Source organism: Aspergillus uvarum (assembly GCF_003184745.1).
Source record: "Aspergillus uvarum CBS 121591 unplaced genomic scaffold BO82scaffold_132, whole genome shotgun sequence".
Taxonomy (NCBI): domain Eukaryota; kingdom Fungi; phylum Ascomycota; class Eurotiomycetes; order Eurotiales; family Aspergillaceae; genus Aspergillus; species Aspergillus uvarum.
The window spans coordinates 1-16,258 of NW_020291429.1; the positions used below are offsets into that span (position 1 = coordinate 1).

Below are 16,258 nucleotides of genomic sequence, written 5' to 3' on the forward strand. Positions count from 1 at the left end.
CATACCGAAAAAGGGCAGTGTTCGGATAATGCGGCATCGTGGGAGGGGGCCAGTGTGCCCGGGAGCAAGGCAGGCAGCAGGAGAAAGAGGATGAGAAAGTGCGTCGCCTTTCGAGGGAGGGAAGACAGGGTTATATAGGTCGAGCGGGGGGGTTGAGGCGGCAGGCGATGGGCGCAAAAGCGGCGAGAACACGGGCGCGATCCCCAAAGCGGACACGCTAGGCCTTAAAGGGTAGTGAGACTTTGGCATAGAGCAGGCGGTGGAAAGTGGCAGACGGACGGTTCAATGAGGGCCTTTTTCAGCGCCCCGCTAACCGTGTCATCGTATACTGTTTAAAAAAAATTTAGATAATTCTCAGCCTGGAGATATATATGTAAAATTTTATAATACTTAATTAATTTAAATAATAACAGCGCAAACTCGACTGGCGTAAGGCATGCAATATAACTCTGTCTAATAGTCTAGACCTCTAAATAATAGAAGAGGATTGTGACCATATACATCTTCTTATCATATAAGAAGTGAACAAAGGAGACTGCTCGGCGATTCGTTTGTGATATCCAAGAATGCCCATAAACTTCCTGCCCACATTCCTACTGCCAATCCATAGTCCTATCACTATGGGACTCAAACCCGATGACATATGTGAGATCCTAGGTCGACAGCGAACTAGTTTTAGCCACGATGAACAACCTGAATAAACAGACTTCATTTCCCAAGCATATTACTTTACCAACACGCATTTCCTAGAACGAACAAAGGAGGGTTAGATTCCGCCTTCCCCTATCATTAATGATATCTACATACTGTAAAGTTTGCCATACAACTACATAACATTATCAGAGGTTTGTTGTGCCACAAGAACGGGAATATCCAGAGGGGCTCCAGTAGGGTCCGCTTTCTGTGGACTTTCCGTGGAAGCTTCTAGTACTTCCCTGCCTCTAAATCACGTGAACAACAAAAAGTTTTGTGGACGCAAGATTTTGTGGGACTGATCCAATTAATTCCTCTTGTTTCACACAAACTTTTGTCCCTCCCCTCAAGAAAGCCCAGATTCAAAGGTACTTTCTGCCCCGGATGAAGCTCGCAGTTCGTAAGCATCGGAAGGTGTCCCTGGCGATCCGTGTTGCAGCTAAGAACAGAGAACCTATAGTGGAGGATATTGCCTTCGAAGATCAAACCCTGCATGGTGGCTGCTGAACCGTGTTCCCACCAAAGGCTTGGTACCCCTCGGATATCTTATCCCATCCAAATTCGGCCAATCAACGTCTATATGCACAATTTTTGTCATATTCTCTTGGTACAGTGACCCTTGCTTCTGAGTTCGGATAACTTTGACCGCTCATGATTCAAGCAATTAACAAGATTGGCTTAATTGATTCCCAGTCGATCATGTCGGCATAGTGACGTCTCTATGAACTAGATTTGGGAAAATATTGAAATAGAACCAAGTTCGGTAGATGTATGAAAAGAGTTACCAGTTGTTGGAGCATAATGTGAAGATCTTCCAAGGGTCTACCTATTTCATACTAGAGAGTAAAATAAAACGAGGTAAAGCCTAGATGATGAGTTGTGGGGAGAAACGGTTTTTCTCCATCACGTGCGTTTATGATTCCTCATCAAACCGCCACTGGAAGTCTAGCCGCAGACTCTGGATTCACGCGGCAACCGATCAAGGCAGAATGTTGGCATCGAAAAATCTGCCGGCACCAAACGAAACGTAGGACAGATCTAAGCTTCTAAAGAACAGATTTGTGCCATACTACCTCAAGTATGCTAAGTTCTAGTTTAATAATCTATATAGATTCGTCGATCTTCAGCATTCAGATTATCAACAGGCTATACATCTTCTATTTCTAGACATTTATCTTAGTTAGAAAGCGGTATATATTTCTTTATTTTATATACGGCTAGTCCAAAGCGTTATGTACACGCCGCAGATATAGGATTTTTTTAAAGTACAGAAGATAGTTTTAATCAGTTCACAGCAGTAGTAAGCTTACTATCATATGTTTCATGCACTTCTCGACTGTTCTTTAGAGGGAATAGTATATACGGATGAAACAGTTACAATCATCGCGGGGGATGCGTCTAAGAAAAATAAGGCTGAAGCAGAAAAAGCCCGGTGGTCCGGGGATCCAGTGACATATATTTTACTATCGAGAACGCATATCGTCTGTTAGGTCCCAATTAAAATTGTATCATTGGTCATGTCTGCTCGAGTCATTCCAGGCACCTAGTCTAACTATGTTGGCTATGAGCGCAAACTTAAATTAGGTTGGGGCGAAGGCAGTAGGATATTATGGCACACTACAGCAACGAAGTATCAAGCATCTAGTGTACAAAATACATGGAATAGATGTATAGCGAGTGATACGAGTTTCTCTTATCCAGATTAGACCAAACAAGCTGAGAATTGAATCATAAAAGAGCACAACCTAACAACCACCATCACATAGGGGTTAGTGGTTCGGAATATCTGTGGCAAGCATTAAGCATGACGGAAATACAACAGAAGTGGTGTAATGCAAAATACCATCTTGGACCATCAACAATTGCCTTCTAAGTTCGGCATCTGAAGTTTTGCGTATTTGAATTCAACGCCCAATTCTGTATTGTGAGCTAATTCATATGCTTAATAGTTTGATCATGCTTTTCAGTTTTTCGCTCCAGTACTGCGACCGTGAAATCCGGACATCCCAGAAGGAATGTCTTTCCAGCTGGTTCAGTGAGATCGTGTCCAATGTTTGATGCAGTAATTCCACCAAAGCATCACGGAGAATGGTCTGATGAGGTGGAACTAATGACCAAATTCTCTGGAGAATGCCTGAAAAATCTTTGGACGACCAACCATTTTGCGCCCATTTGATGATTCGGGTAGCAGCAAGATCGATGAGAGGAGTTATGCCCAGTCTGTCGGCGGCTAGATAAACCCGCAGATGCTCTTTCACAGCTTCAGTTGGATCTAACTTCAAGGATTCGTCATCTTGCCGATAGTCCTGGAGGTAGCAGAATCTTAATACAGACTCAATAGTTTGAACATCATCATCAGGTAGGTTGACGTGTAATGCTTTTGCTTCCTAATGAATTATATTAGAGAGAGAATTATAAGTAAAGCAAGGCTGTTGTTGTACTTGCCATGAACTCACCCTTAAACGCAACCTTTAAAAAAGGGTGACTATGGCTCGATGAACTCTGAAGTCATGGCACTGGCAAGATATGGTAAAGTCTGAGCATTGGCCATCCTTAAAGATACTTCTCAGTATAGCTTCAAGATCAGAAAACCTCATGGTGTATTGAATGCATTCTTGCAATCACTGGAGTTGTAGAGATTACTTCGGTTGTGGTATTGCAAGATGCCCATAACTCTGCGCCAATTGTCCGCGTCATGATGAGGTCAACACATCCTGTCCATAGCCAACAAATCATCTATTCCTCAGTTTCTTCCGCGCCACTGAAGTAAGTTACGAAAAGGATCTCTCGAAAACTATCTTACATTCAAGACCAGTCCGCAAACGAGCAATGAAAATTCGGCTCTATCATGAATAAAAGCTCAGAATAATACATCCCTTCCGTTGCTGCATCACAGCGAAATAACTCATTCGAGGAAGACATTGGCGTGGGATATGCCTCAGGGATGTCTGAAAATAGCGACTTGATAAGGAAGTAACGACTTGGTATTTAGCTACCTAAATGCTAAGGCTTATTTCTTCCTATAAGTTCGCAGACCATGAAAAAATTAGTTTCGGAACTCGTCCTTCAATTCCGTGGCCAGCCAGTACTTGTGGATTTCATTGAACATGTAAAGAAGCTACACAGCATCATCAAGCCCTTCACTAAGAACTTGGATACCCAGACCTCTATATCAAGAGCCGAGATGTTCTCATTGACATCTAAATCTTCAAGGTCTTTCAGGACAGCCAGATCACATCTTACAGAAACTAGTCGGTCAAATGCGTTGGAAGGGCCTATCCCTTCGCTACGACCATCTCCGCCACGGCGGCGGGTAAACGCGAGAATCAGAAGAGACAACCAGTCCTGGATGAATCTGCCACGGCGGATGCACTGCCAGGATTCGATAAGTAATATCAGATGTATCCTCAAATCTTCTGGCTCGACAACTCGCCACGATACACAGACCTATATGATTGTCTTGGTATGGCCAGGTGATATTGCGTTTCAACCTATAGAATAAGAAAAACAATAATCATCTGTAATATGGACATGGTTTTGTTGGATTAACCCTCCAGAGCATTTAATTACTCATCATCCGCAAGTCAGACGTAGCATAAGCTTCCGGAAACTGCTAAACTGCATAAGTATATGACATGCATGTCAACTTAGACGTTCTCAGACCGTGGCGATACAAATTAAGAAAACACTTGAGGGCCTTGTGGGCTATTGTTGTATGTGCGCAGTGGTGACCCCACCTTGGCTTGAAGAACCAATCAAAATTCCTTATAACACTTGGTATGGGCTACGGTGCAAAGTCAGCTGCGGGTGTCGTCGATTGGATGATGCTCCAGGAGAGGAACACGCCGCCCACACGACCCATTTCTCTTATTTCCGTCTTTATCACCTCTTGAGGTAGCGTTGTATAAAATGGTACATTAGGCGATAAGAAAGCGACGAGATTACTGTAGTTACGTAGACTAGATTGTAGTAGTCACTACTGGCAAGACCTTGTTGAAAGAGATATTATAAACTTTTAGCACATTATTCACAACATCTTGCTTTTTGACCGGGGGATGGTCACGCCTACATAGGCCATGATGAAGTGACTGTCGATATAAGAACCAGCTTTGTAGAACAGCAGCGGGCAAGCGAAATAGTTAGGAAACGTTTTTTCATTTATTTCATGATGAGTAAATTACAGTACGGAAGCGATCTTCGACGGCAGATTGCGAACGGAAGTCCTTTGATCCACCTCCACAGTAGCATGATTGCGCGGTATGGCGTACATTAGAAGGATACAGTGCTAATGTTGCACCGCCTTCCGCTTAGGCTATTCGCTGGAGGCCCGCAAAATCATGAACGTCATCGCGCATAAGTTAGTCGTTCCCGTTTGTTCTCGAAAATCAAAGCACTTACTGTATTCGATGCTTATACCTTGTCTCTATCAATACTCTATTTAAACTGCAAGACTTTGTCAAGCACGTCTACTTGTCAGAACTCATACCGCACTTAAGGTGAGATGCGAAGCGATGTGTGAACGAAGTGTGTGGGGTGGGCGAAAGCCAAACCCGTGAGGCCCTCTACTAAGAGATACTAGACAAGGATTCTTCTAAAGCTCATCAGAAGCCTCTAATCCTTCTCCGCGGTAACATGCAACCTTAGCTTGGTGTAAGCACTAGCAAAAGTACTGCACTACCCCTCCTTTTGGTCCTCCTTCCCTGCTTGGCTTCATATATCTTCCACTCCCTTCTTCAAGCTCAAAATCGACATTAAGCCACTGAACTAAAGCGGACCCAATTCGACATAAAATTTCCAATGTGAAATCTGGGAAAGAAGCTGATGGTGTTAACGAATAGGAGGAGAAGGAGAAGAGATTAAAAGGAAGAGTGCCATGGCTGTGACCGATCCCAAGGGCTCTTACGAGCAATACTGAGCGTGAAGCGTTGCCCTTAACACCAAAGCATTTTGGGTGTTGGCACTCACCTCGGCCTTGGTTTAAATGCACAGCTAGTTGCAAAAGAGGGCAATTATTTATATACAACGATTTTGGATCATTCAAGCTAGAATACGATTCGTACGATCACGGGTCACATTAGCAACCACACATTCTGAGGGTCATCTTAGTTCGCCTCGTGATCCTGTCTAATACGTCTGCTAAAGGCCGCTTCAGGGCCTGCTTAGAGCGGATGCATGTCAATGCCACGTCAATTGAGTATGTAGAGGCGATAAAGATTCTTTCTGGTGCCTTTTATTGGCTGTTGAAACTGAGTCATGCCAAGCCGGGTTACATATACACAAAGTCAAGCCCCAGCCCCCATCCTCCCAAACGCCTTTTCTCTTTGTAAAGGTACAAATCTATTTTTTCTCTTCACTTTTCTCTAGGAGAAATTCAATACATAACACACTGTTGGAGCAAAATGTCTTCATACTCAGAGCAAACATGGTACAGCGTATATGACTCAGTTTCTGTCGTACAGAATGCCCTTCAGGGTACTGTTCTCTATCAGGAAGCTCCAGCCTCTCAATCTAGCGATAATCAAAGTCCTTCTTATGCTATAACACAATATCTACTGAGAGAGGTGCCAGAATTTTGGCGACTTCCAAAGCTTCGGCAGAAGGTCAGGAAAGGCCGGTCCTCAAAGTGTCAGATATTGATATGTTCAATAGGGCTGGGAAAATCCGGAAGGCGACCAATTCTTTGAGAAGCAGCGTAAAACAGCAGATAATGCTGACAAAAAGACGGCCAAGCATTTCTTCAGAATGATGAAGAATATAGGGCATGATATGCACCAAATGACTGATGTTTTCTGCATCAACGGCCTCAATCCAGACAAGCAGGCTATCCTTGATATGTGTGTGGCACCAGGAGGCTTTCTTGCGACAGCATTGAGGATTAATCCCCAAGCCCGGGCTATTGGATTCAGTCTACCAAAATCTGAAGGAGGTCATAATGTTCTTTTACCTAAACATCACAATGTTTCACTGAAGTTTCTCGACATTACTTTGTTGGCTACAGATATGGGCCGGTTGGATATCCCCAACGGTCACCCAGATGCAGGAAAGTTCTTACCTCGTCAATTTTCTTCTGAACAGAGATTTGACCTAGTCATATGTGACGGCCAAGTACTAAGAACACACGAGAGGGCCACCTACCGTGAGCATCGTGAAGCCAGAAGACTGACCTTGACACAACTGGCGCTTGGATTAGAGCATGTCAAGTTAGGGGGAACTATGATTGTTCTACTTCACAAAGTCGAATCAAGAAGATATGGGATGTTGCAACATTTGGGACAGACGATATGTACCACCAAACTCTCCATGAGTATAGTGTGGACATTGATCTCTTGTTAAGAGATTTTGGCCCCAGATTAGCCATGTTAGGTAAGCATGTTTGGAGTATTCAGGCAGATGCACTAGCGAAATCTCCTTTCGTCAGACACAGTGCATTGTCTAATGGAGCGCCGAATATTTGATGGTTATTGTACAGGATTGAACCAGTGGCATTAGGACACTTGCTCGATGGAAAGATGCATGTAATGCTAGCAACCTGGCCAGTGAATTTAGAAAGACTATTTTGACTGTAAAATCCGTCGGCACAGTATTCGTATCAGCCATATAGTTCCAAATCTATCGAGAGAGCAAGCTTTCAACTACGGTGCATCAAAGTATCGCGAAATTATCCCCTCTGCCGCATTCTGCGGGACTGCAAACTTTACTGCAGGCACCTCATAGGTCAAGTCACTGCAGTGATACGAATTTTACGCAACAATTATCTACAAGGCTTAATGATATTAAGCTAGATGAATCTCCACTAACGGGTGTTTGCGCGCGGCACTATTGTACTCACTCCTAGACCGCAGCAAGAGTCAATTATGATACAATCGAATTCTTCGCCGGGTTAGAATTCTTTCGGTCGGTCAGAGAAAATAGACACATCTTGATTCTCGTTAAGTGTACCAGTATCTTTCAAGTCTTAACTGTGTTCGCTTTCATGTCTAATCATGACCCGGGTTGGTTGCATCCGTGCGCTACATTGAAATTCCTCCAATCAGCGGCACGGCAGAATCAACCCCACTTGATGCTCACTAGAGGCGGTCGTCACTTTGTTCAAATCTTTTTGGTCTCAACCGAGCCAGCCGCTTACACCTGGTTTTCAAGCTGCCGAAGCGTAAAGATACTCTAGGGTCTTCTAAAAACGATAATGTCCGCAGCACTACGTTCTCACTAAGGCCAAAATCCTCGTACATACCCACTGCTATTGGAGGCTTGAATTGATGGGTTCCCATACTCAGCTGTAGAAACATGTGGTGTCTTTGGAGAGCTTGGGGACGCTACCTCGATGTTTGGTTTATTGTGAAGCGTATCAAATTGACGTGACATACCGTGCCGTAGCTGGGGCTCAAAGTTGAGTTGTGAGTTGACCACCTCGGTGAATGGTAACTTATCAAGTTGCTGTGGAATATTAATTGCTACAAAGACTTGCAGGTGGTCGTAAAGAGCAAAGAGCATTTATCGACTCACTTAATAAAGCCCCCGCAGACAAGGCTGCGTGTGGAAGTGCAGCAATTTCCTTGGATATCTACGAAAAGTCAAAAACCTCACCTCGTGTCATCTTGCCGGCGTGGGCCGACCAATCAAGAATAAAAACATGGCGGGTGGTGACCGGGTGGTGTATGTATCCGGTCAGCACGAGATTACTTGCAACAGCTGCGGAAGAAAGTTGCCCTCTTTTACCCAAACTCAGTTGGGTTACCTGATTATTAATTAATAGGGAGGTCTCTTTCTTCTCATGTTTCTTGGTGCTTCAAACGACATTAACGCCCAGATAAGCAGTGTATTACGGTGTTCTAACCAATTATGGACTCGGGAGAATGTAGAATGACGGAGCTCTATTCCATTGCCTTACTGCTCTTACTCGATACTTATTTTATGGTAATTGCTGATGCATGGCCACGTCATATGATGCCTGCATATGTTGGGTCTCAGTTGTCTCTCCGGGGCAGAGAAGCCGATAACCGAAACAGTTCCTTGGCACCCACTAGCAGCTCGAATACAATTGTAATTCGTCCAATGCGGCATATATAGCGGTGATAATATTTTTGCGATAGAGCCTGCCTCTGCCCATCTGAAAAGTCTCACGAGCCCCTGATGAAGAAAGGAAAGAAGAAAAACAAGTCAGCGGGATTAAAGTCCGTTTATACAGCAGCTGCATATGCCGAAGCTGTTACACCTATCGAGACGGTCTCTACAAACGACGAAATAACCAAAAAAAAATGAAAGACCTTGTCCGAAGTTCAGAGACCACCAATAGTACTATTATTGCGAGCAATCACTGACTCAAAGATAGTCAGTATCTCAATCCAAAATACAGTGATCTGTCGATAAGATGTGGGGATGAAGTCTTTCCAGCCCATCAAAACATTATTGGTCCTCAGTCAAAATATTTTGAAGTCACTTGTGACAGTTCTTTTAAGGTATATGTTCTAGTTCTTCTCTACGTTCTGGTTCACTCACTAAATTATCTTATCGCTTATAGGAAAGCTATGGTGAGATTATTCTCGAGGATCGTGATCCAGGGCCCGTCAAAAAGGCACTAGAATTTTTGTACACGGGCGACTATACTTACGACGGTTCTTCAAATGCCCAAGCCTTTTTCCATGCCCAAATGTACGCACAGGGTGATTATTTCCAGATTAATGGGCTTAAAACCAAAGCAAGACATTACTTCAAAGAATGCTTTCTGGATCATGCCAGCTGAGATTCATTCAACTCCTCCGTGATTGAAGTGTACAGCTTTACAGGAGAATATGACCGTGGGCTTAGAGACCTTGTTATCAAGCTCACGACGGACAACCTTCAGACTCTGAGATTTGGAGAATTCTATATTTTGTGACAATATCTTAGAATCTGTCCCTAGCTTCATGTTGGACGTCTGTATTTCGGCCTTGGATAAGTGTGCTACGTAACAGAGGCAGCAGTGTCAGAGTTGGGATTACCGGGAACGTGATTGGTAGTATATGGAAAAGATCGTATCTTGCCCAGCTGGATTAACCACCCAATAAACGTATTTATTATCTATGAGAACGGCAGCATTACATGACTCGAGTTACCAAAAAGTAAAAAAGGAAAGGGAAAGGCCTTATATTATTATATACAGCAGGGAGGCACTTTAATAGGCTAAGAGGCTTTAATATAGCTTAAATATAAGAAAATAAAGCAATTCAGGCTGCAGTACCAAGGCCGGCCAGGGCACGCCGGCCAGCCCGCTGTAGTATATATAGAAGTGAAGGACACAATCGTTTTAGATACCCTTATAAAAACAATAAGAATTAATGTATATAGCCTTTTCTTGGTGGTTGAATAGCCTTAGGAAGCGGCCAGCGAGGCAGTCAGCGAGGCGGCGGCAGACCGCCGCCGGCTCGGTGTCGCGCCGGCTCGGTGTCCGATTACATTACTCTTCATGGAAAGTGATTAGCTCATCGGAACGACAGCGGATAAATATACCTCCGGAACGATTGTAGTCTCACCTCACGTGATAGAGTCCTGATATATCGATCAGTCAATCCCCTTGTGACTCTGCTCTTATCGTAACCTACCGTCATGGCCCAGCATCGACATCAGTCATCCTTAGAATCTGTGTTGGATTTCTCTCCCACACTTCTCTTAACACCTCAACAGAACCAAAAAGCTCATGCACTCCTGCATCTCTTGGTTCAGGATTATGGCCTTAGCCAAAGCGTACAGAGGGGTTATAAGCCCGCAAAACTCATCTTGGAGATGTTTGACCGGGTAATATCCCAAGACACGTTTTTAAGATTCTTCTTTTCATATATTTATGAGAGCCTTAATGCTACCGGTGAAACTGCTGATAATGATATGGCTGCTGCCCTGTCTTACCTTGAGTCCTTCGCTGGAGACGGAAGTATGGATCCAAGCAAATCAATGCGTACAAAGAGCGCTCTTGAAAGTTTTGCTGAGTATATTGTCGACAATTTTCTTCTCCCACGTATGATTGCCCCCTGTTCTTTACGGTTATCTGCTAATGAGGCCAATTAGTTAGGGCTTCGTCAGTTAAAACACCACAAGCAACACCTACAGCATTGTCCTTGAGTCAGACACCTACACAAGTGGGCACGAGACAGCGTGTCTCTGCCTTACGGAAAGCCTGTCTTGTACGTGATCACCATCGGTGCGTAATATCTCGCAAGTTTGATATCGTCGAGGCTAGGAAGCGCAGCGCAGAGGATGGGAATAAATGTAAAGACGACGATGGAAATCTTCTGAGCAGTGAAGCACGGGGCGGATTCCAGTATCTGGAAGTTGCGCACATCCTCCCTCATAGCTTGACAACAATGGCACAGGGAGAGTCAGAGCTGGTGCGTTCATCGCCAACAATTGTTCATTAGCTGCGTACTAACCTTCCCAAGAGCGAGTCAAAAACGAATGTGTTCCGTATACTGGATATGTTTGACCCTGGGCTCAGTCACCGTCTTGATGGAGCGAATATCGATAGGCCTGTTAATGCTCTTACGCTGACGCTTGAATACCATCGACTATTTGGTGAATTTCAAATCTATTTCGAACCCACAGGGAGGCCACATGAGTATAAGATCGAATCGCTTGAAGACAGTCCCTTCCTGCGCGATCCGCTATTTCCCGTCACTCGTACTCTAAGCCTTAGCCCCAACCGAACAATCGATCCACCAGACCCCAGACTTCTCCGTGTCCACTGTGCCATTGCACATATTATGAAACTCAGCGGGGCAGCTGAACATATCGAGAAAGTCCTTCGTGACATGGAAGAGGTGGACGTTAAAGCTGATGGCTCAACAAATTTAGGTTATATGATGGGTTTACGACTCAACGGTTGGGTAAACACTTTGTCAGTGTTTTAAATCACTTGCATTTCGCTTGTTGCTGCCTTATATATATTATACTAAACGCTACAACACTGAAACATGTGCTAAAACAGGAACAATCCCCAGTTGTATAGTTCTTCTAGCAACTGGTGTCACCACTTACTCCCTCTGATCAGTTCTGGTGCCTTGGCTTGAAACTACGCTACGCTGGTTATATAACGGAGTGGAAAAAATAATTTCCCGTACAAGGCACTGTGCAGTAATAATTGGTTGTTCCCGGTTTCAAAACAGCTAACATGACAACATTCAGTTTCGAGTAATGAAACCACAGTCCCAAGATAATAATTTGTATAACATTCTAAACTCGCTGTCACACATCGATTGTGACTGAAATTGATTGCGAAGAATCGACATAAATGCATGAATGAATGCTTCCACTATTCACTCTTCCAGAATCAGCTTCTCGGTCATCTTTGTAATATCTTCGTTTATATCGTATTCGGCATTTGCTTGCAAGATATCGAACTTCAGTTCCATATTTGGCGGCCTGAATCCTTGATCTAGCTTTGCTTTTATCTCCCTCCGGCAAACGTCAGCATAGGAATTTTTCCAATCTTCAATAAAAGCTTCTGCCTGGGAATGTGTTCTAAAGTGCTTATGACAAGCACCCGGGAATCGATCAACCTCTGGCTTCGTTTTTCCACTGATTTTATTTGTGAGTAGTTTTCGTTTTCCCATTGAGCACTGGGTCAGCTTACTGATAGTAGGGGTAAATCCCCGGGTTTCTACCATTGGCAACTGCGTAAAAGGCTTCCTTCCCTCGTACTGGTGTATTTTCTCCGGCCCCTTCCTTGATTACTAGTTTAGGCTGCTTGACTCCATTTTTCTCCATGAAATCTTGTGCTTTTAGAAGATCGTCAAAGCCCCCGAGGTTTGACCTGCATCCAGTCACGCGAGGGTGTACATCGCCCCTGTAGAAATTATTAAGCAAGTTTCCCCTATGATGTGCGGATAGATATACCACGATGAGAATATTGTCGGCTCATCAATTCGTCCAGTAAGAACAGCATAATATTCATGGTTCTTACGTGGCATTGCCTTGCAAAGCATAAATTATGAGTAGAGTGCAAATTCTTCTGAAAACGGCTCGTTCAATCTTTCCAGTGATCACTCTGTTTCAGGCGTTTCCCTCTGCTGTTTGATACTTCAATTACAGACAATGCGCCCTCGTGTTATGCTGCATCGTTGACTATATACTGTTATGTGGAACACAAGGCTTAGCCTCATCGGGCAGATGTTGGGCAGAGCAGCGCAGCCACATGCGTCACTCATACGATATTCGTAGCTTTTTATTGCCCATCACCCATCAAATTATATTAGGAGGGAGGATATAACTCTTTGCTAGACGTAAAGCAAAGCCTGCCAGAAGGATATAAGTATGTACTGCTGTTATGTGAATGTCTTTCAAGGGAAAATTACGGCCGCCCTGGTCGAATGCGGTTTAGCTTAATATTATCATCGTTAATTAAAGTTAACTGACTAGTATCAAGTAGACAGGTATATAAAGAAATAATTTTCCGCGCTGTATAGAACTAATCAAACTGCTGAGTTATATAACTACTGTGATTATTAAGAAATAATATATAATACTTACTAATAGTTTTTAAAGCTGTATACCAGTCAGACATGTTTTAGAGCCAGTTAAAGCTAAGCTTATTAGTAGTCCAGCCAGTCTTACTGATATCTAGATAATACAATTTTAAACAGACGTTATACTATATTAATTAATAATTCTGCTTATCACCAGCTGTGCTGATGTATAATAAAATATAGATTATTTTAAATACAAATTGCTACAGCAGGTTTAAATAGTTGTATAGCAATACTAATTATAATTCTGTTGTAACGAAGCTATTTTACTAGTTCATACTAGTAAGATTCTCGCACCTTAAATATTTCTTAGATAAATACCTGGTTAGAATTACTTTTCCTATAGTATTATTAAAACGCACATTATTATATAAGTCGGCGATAAGCGGGATGGGAGAATTATTAAAAGACCAAGTTCTCGAAGAGGAGGGAGAGAGATATTAAGATTTTTTGATTTATTTGTTGCTTATTTTAATTATGGAATGCTTAGAGATCACACATAGTCGACCACAGACTTAGAAGGGTAATTAAGGATGTCAAGCCCACATCTCGATATCTTGGATACTTTCTCTAAGACAGTGAAACAAAAAGAGAGAACAATTCCCGCGGATGAAACCTATCATACATCAGAGCTCGCCGGCCCTGCCAAGAGTTAGCTGCAATCAAACTCCGAATATCATAGCTGCTCATTTCCACTGATATTCACATCATCTTGACCATCAGTATCCTTCGTAGTAACGAAGACAAACTAGCCTCTTCACGGATTTCCCCTTGTACTGTTGCAAGAATGATTATTTCTTTTATCAGAACAAATTCTGCACTTAGTGGTGTTCAACATTTACAAGGTATTGGCACAAGCAAAGCCAGATTTACGTAAAGGCCCGCAATCGGCTGGGATTGGCGTCCAAAGTATTTTATCCACTGGCCTAAACTTCGCAAAATGCACTTACAGCAATTCGCAGTTGAACACATATTGCAGCCACCTCTATCGTTCGTTCCATCAAGAACGTACTGTCATTTTTTTTCCCGCGTTTAAATCAGAGAAGCCTCTTTCCAGTTCCCAAATTTCCTTGCGATTTTCGTTCAACAGCCGGCCCGATTGAACAATTCCTCGTTGAACAGACTGAACAATGAGTTCAACAACGAGTGAGATGATTTTCAATTAATACGTAGCCTGGTCTCTACACTATGAAGCTGTGAGCTTCGACCGGACTAGCATCGTTTAGTCAATCTCGCAACATGTTGCACATATAGCGTTTCGTAGGTGATATCTCTTAGCTAATTGCACCGTTTACCACACTGGAGCAATCATAAGTCTAGCCTGCGTTCGTACAATGCTGTTATTGGTCTTTACGTTCCTTGCCCGTCGATTCTGGTGCCAACAGCTGATCACTGGCATTCCGTTAGTATCATTAGTGTAGACAACCCCTTTGTAGCATATTTGACTTGTAGAGATATGTTTGATTACCTACATCGATAGACCTTTACGCCCTCATAAAAAACTGGTAACGTGATCCTAAAGTTCTTCGTACAGGTGAGGGTATAGCACCAGCTAGCTTTATCGAGATCTCCAAAACCACAGAAGAATGATTAAACAAATCTCCGAGAACGTAAATACCAGGCTTCCTCCAAAAACGAGGCTATGATAAGTCCAAGCATTATGAGGATCAAGGTGAGCAAATTGGCAGACAATTGCCCAAGGAAGGACGTAAAGAAGATTGGAAATGAGACTCTGCACGAGATACCACATTGGACGGGTGGCCAGAAGTATGGTGGCAAGCTGGGTCGAGATTGCATATAGAATGTAACACCTTGAATGCATGAGTGATGATAGACAATCAGGAATTCACTAGTTGTAGCCACTGGGAACTTACCAGTCTATCGTCTGCCACATATGAGCCGTGATCTCAGCAACCCTTTCGGATTGACTTAGATAGTATGCAAACGGTTTGCATCCTACCGTAGCCAGAAGGATGCAGAGGGGTACTTCGATAGCTAAAGCTATACCAGCAGAGAGAAAAGCCGGTCGCGTGACCACTACAAAGCATAAGTTTTGTACCCTAAAGCTGCTTGATGACTTGGAACTTACTTGCAAGTTTTCTCCAACGCCCACATTCTGTATGATTTTCCTTAAAGATAGCCCAGAAATGCCCCACAAAAGCGAGAGACGTAGCCTCCAGTGCCTGAACAGGCACCATAATCAAACCCCATCGAATTGTAGTGAATATTCCCCATGCTGTAGCATAGTCTGCGGACATAGTCACGATTCCTGCAACCAACCAGAGGTATAGCGCATTTCGCACTGCCGACTCGACAAAGGTGATCAAGCCTGGTTTGAGAAGCGTTAAGAAGGCAGAAACCGTCGGAAATCTTCCAATCCAGTGCCAGCTGCGACGTTCTTCGGACCGGTTTATTGTCTGGATAAAGTATGCTAAGCCAGTAAGAGCCGCGACCATGTCACAGCCCAGACGAATCGCAGCCTGCATGTTAATATTTGGAGACCAGCCACCCACATGAAACTTGGAAATGATCAGGAGATCCAGGATAATGTTCACGACAATCTTAACCGAACTAATCACGAGAGGAACGTCGGGCTTGTCCAGGGCCCTTGTCGCGTTGGATACTGCAACTTCTATAGCAGAGCTGAGGGCTGAGAATGCACTAATCTGAACATAGGTAATACTTGCTTTCCGAGCCTCGCGCGGGATGAAGGTGGCCGTGAAGGCTTTGGCAGCGCTGGTGAGGATTATGCTCATGATCAGACCGAGGACTGTTTGGAACGCGACCAGAGTATGTGCGAGTTCTAGACGAGACTCGTATGACCGCGTAACTTGATCGGCGATAGTCACCCAGACGGCACGAGGAAGACCTTCGTTAAGTACCTCGGCAACAGTGCCGATATAAGTATAGACATCCGTTGTAACCACCAGGGTAGAGTCAATGTTCGCAATCCAGATCTTGACTAGAGTGCTGTACAACGCAGGGAGCATAAAGGAGCCGACATTGTACAGGAGACACCCTGCATAGCTGTAGACATATATCAGGGGTGAATCCTTCACATCGTTTGCCTTGCA

General features: G+C 43.7%; 5 protein-coding genes across 5 annotated transcripts; 2 read left to right on the top strand and 3 right to left on the bottom strand.

Annotated features, from left to right (window-relative positions):
- Window positions 1-2,322: 2,322 nt before the first annotated feature.
- On the bottom strand, window positions 2,323-3,282 carry BO82DRAFT_349394 (uncharacterized protein). The gene is made up of 2 exons (XM_025633876.1): window positions 3,139-3,282; window positions 2,323-3,080 (listed from the first exon to the last, which is right to left on the bottom strand). The coding sequence occupies exons 1-2, from the start codon at window positions 3,139-3,141 to the stop codon at window positions 2,628-2,630; spliced, it is 456 nt and encodes a 151-aa protein (XP_025485578.1). The 5' UTR covers window positions 3,142-3,282; the 3' UTR covers window positions 2,323-2,627.
- A 2,734-nt stretch (window positions 3,283-6,016) lies between these two features.
- On the top strand, window positions 6,017-7,243 carry BO82DRAFT_360071 (uncharacterized protein). Its single transcript, XM_025636741.1, is given in 3 exon segments — window positions 6,017-6,294; window positions 6,313-6,324; window positions 6,341-7,243. 3 exon segments carry the CDS (start codon window positions 6,093-6,095, stop codon window positions 7,024-7,026), a joined length of 900 nt encoding a protein of 299 aa, XP_025485579.1. The 5' UTR covers window positions 6,017-6,092; the 3' UTR covers window positions 7,027-7,243.
- Window positions 7,244-8,948: 1,705 nt separating this feature from the next.
- On the top strand, window positions 8,949-9,641 carry BO82DRAFT_379613 (BTB/POZ domain-containing protein; the record flags this gene model as incomplete). Its single annotated transcript, XM_025637701.1, has 5 exons — window positions 8,949-8,967; window positions 9,019-9,149; window positions 9,212-9,353; window positions 9,435-9,488; window positions 9,544-9,641. 5 exons carry the CDS (start codon window positions 8,949-8,951, stop codon window positions 9,639-9,641), a joined length of 444 nt encoding a protein of 147 aa, XP_025485580.1.
- A 2,150-nt stretch (window positions 9,642-11,791) lies between these two features.
- On the bottom strand, window positions 11,792-12,629 carry BO82DRAFT_349396 (RNase H1/viroplasmin domain-containing protein; the record flags this gene model as incomplete). The annotated part of the gene is made up of 3 exons (XM_025633877.1): window positions 11,792-12,237; window positions 12,293-12,505; window positions 12,556-12,629. 3 exons carry the CDS (start codon window positions 12,627-12,629, stop codon window positions 11,976-11,978), a joined length of 549 nt encoding a protein of 182 aa, XP_025485581.1. The 3' UTR covers window positions 11,792-11,975.
- Window positions 12,630-14,742: 2,113 nt separating this feature from the next.
- Window positions 14,743-16,210, bottom strand: BO82DRAFT_349398 (uncharacterized protein; the record flags this gene model as incomplete). Its single annotated transcript, XM_025633878.1, has 3 exons — window positions 15,274-16,210; window positions 15,059-15,221; window positions 14,743-14,995 (listed from the first exon to the last, which is right to left on the bottom strand). The coding sequence occupies exons 1-3, from the start codon at window positions 16,172-16,174 to the stop codon at window positions 14,743-14,745; spliced, it is 1,317 nt and encodes a 438-aa protein (XP_025485582.1). The 5' UTR covers window positions 16,175-16,210.
- Between the last annotated feature and the right edge of the window lie 48 nt (window positions 16,211-16,258).

Excerpts from the sequence above, each read along its gene's own strand:
- BO82DRAFT_360071 (XM_025636741.1), top strand. The coding sequence starts at position 6,093 with ATGTCTTCATACTCAGAGCAAACATGGTACAGCGTATATGACTCAGTT.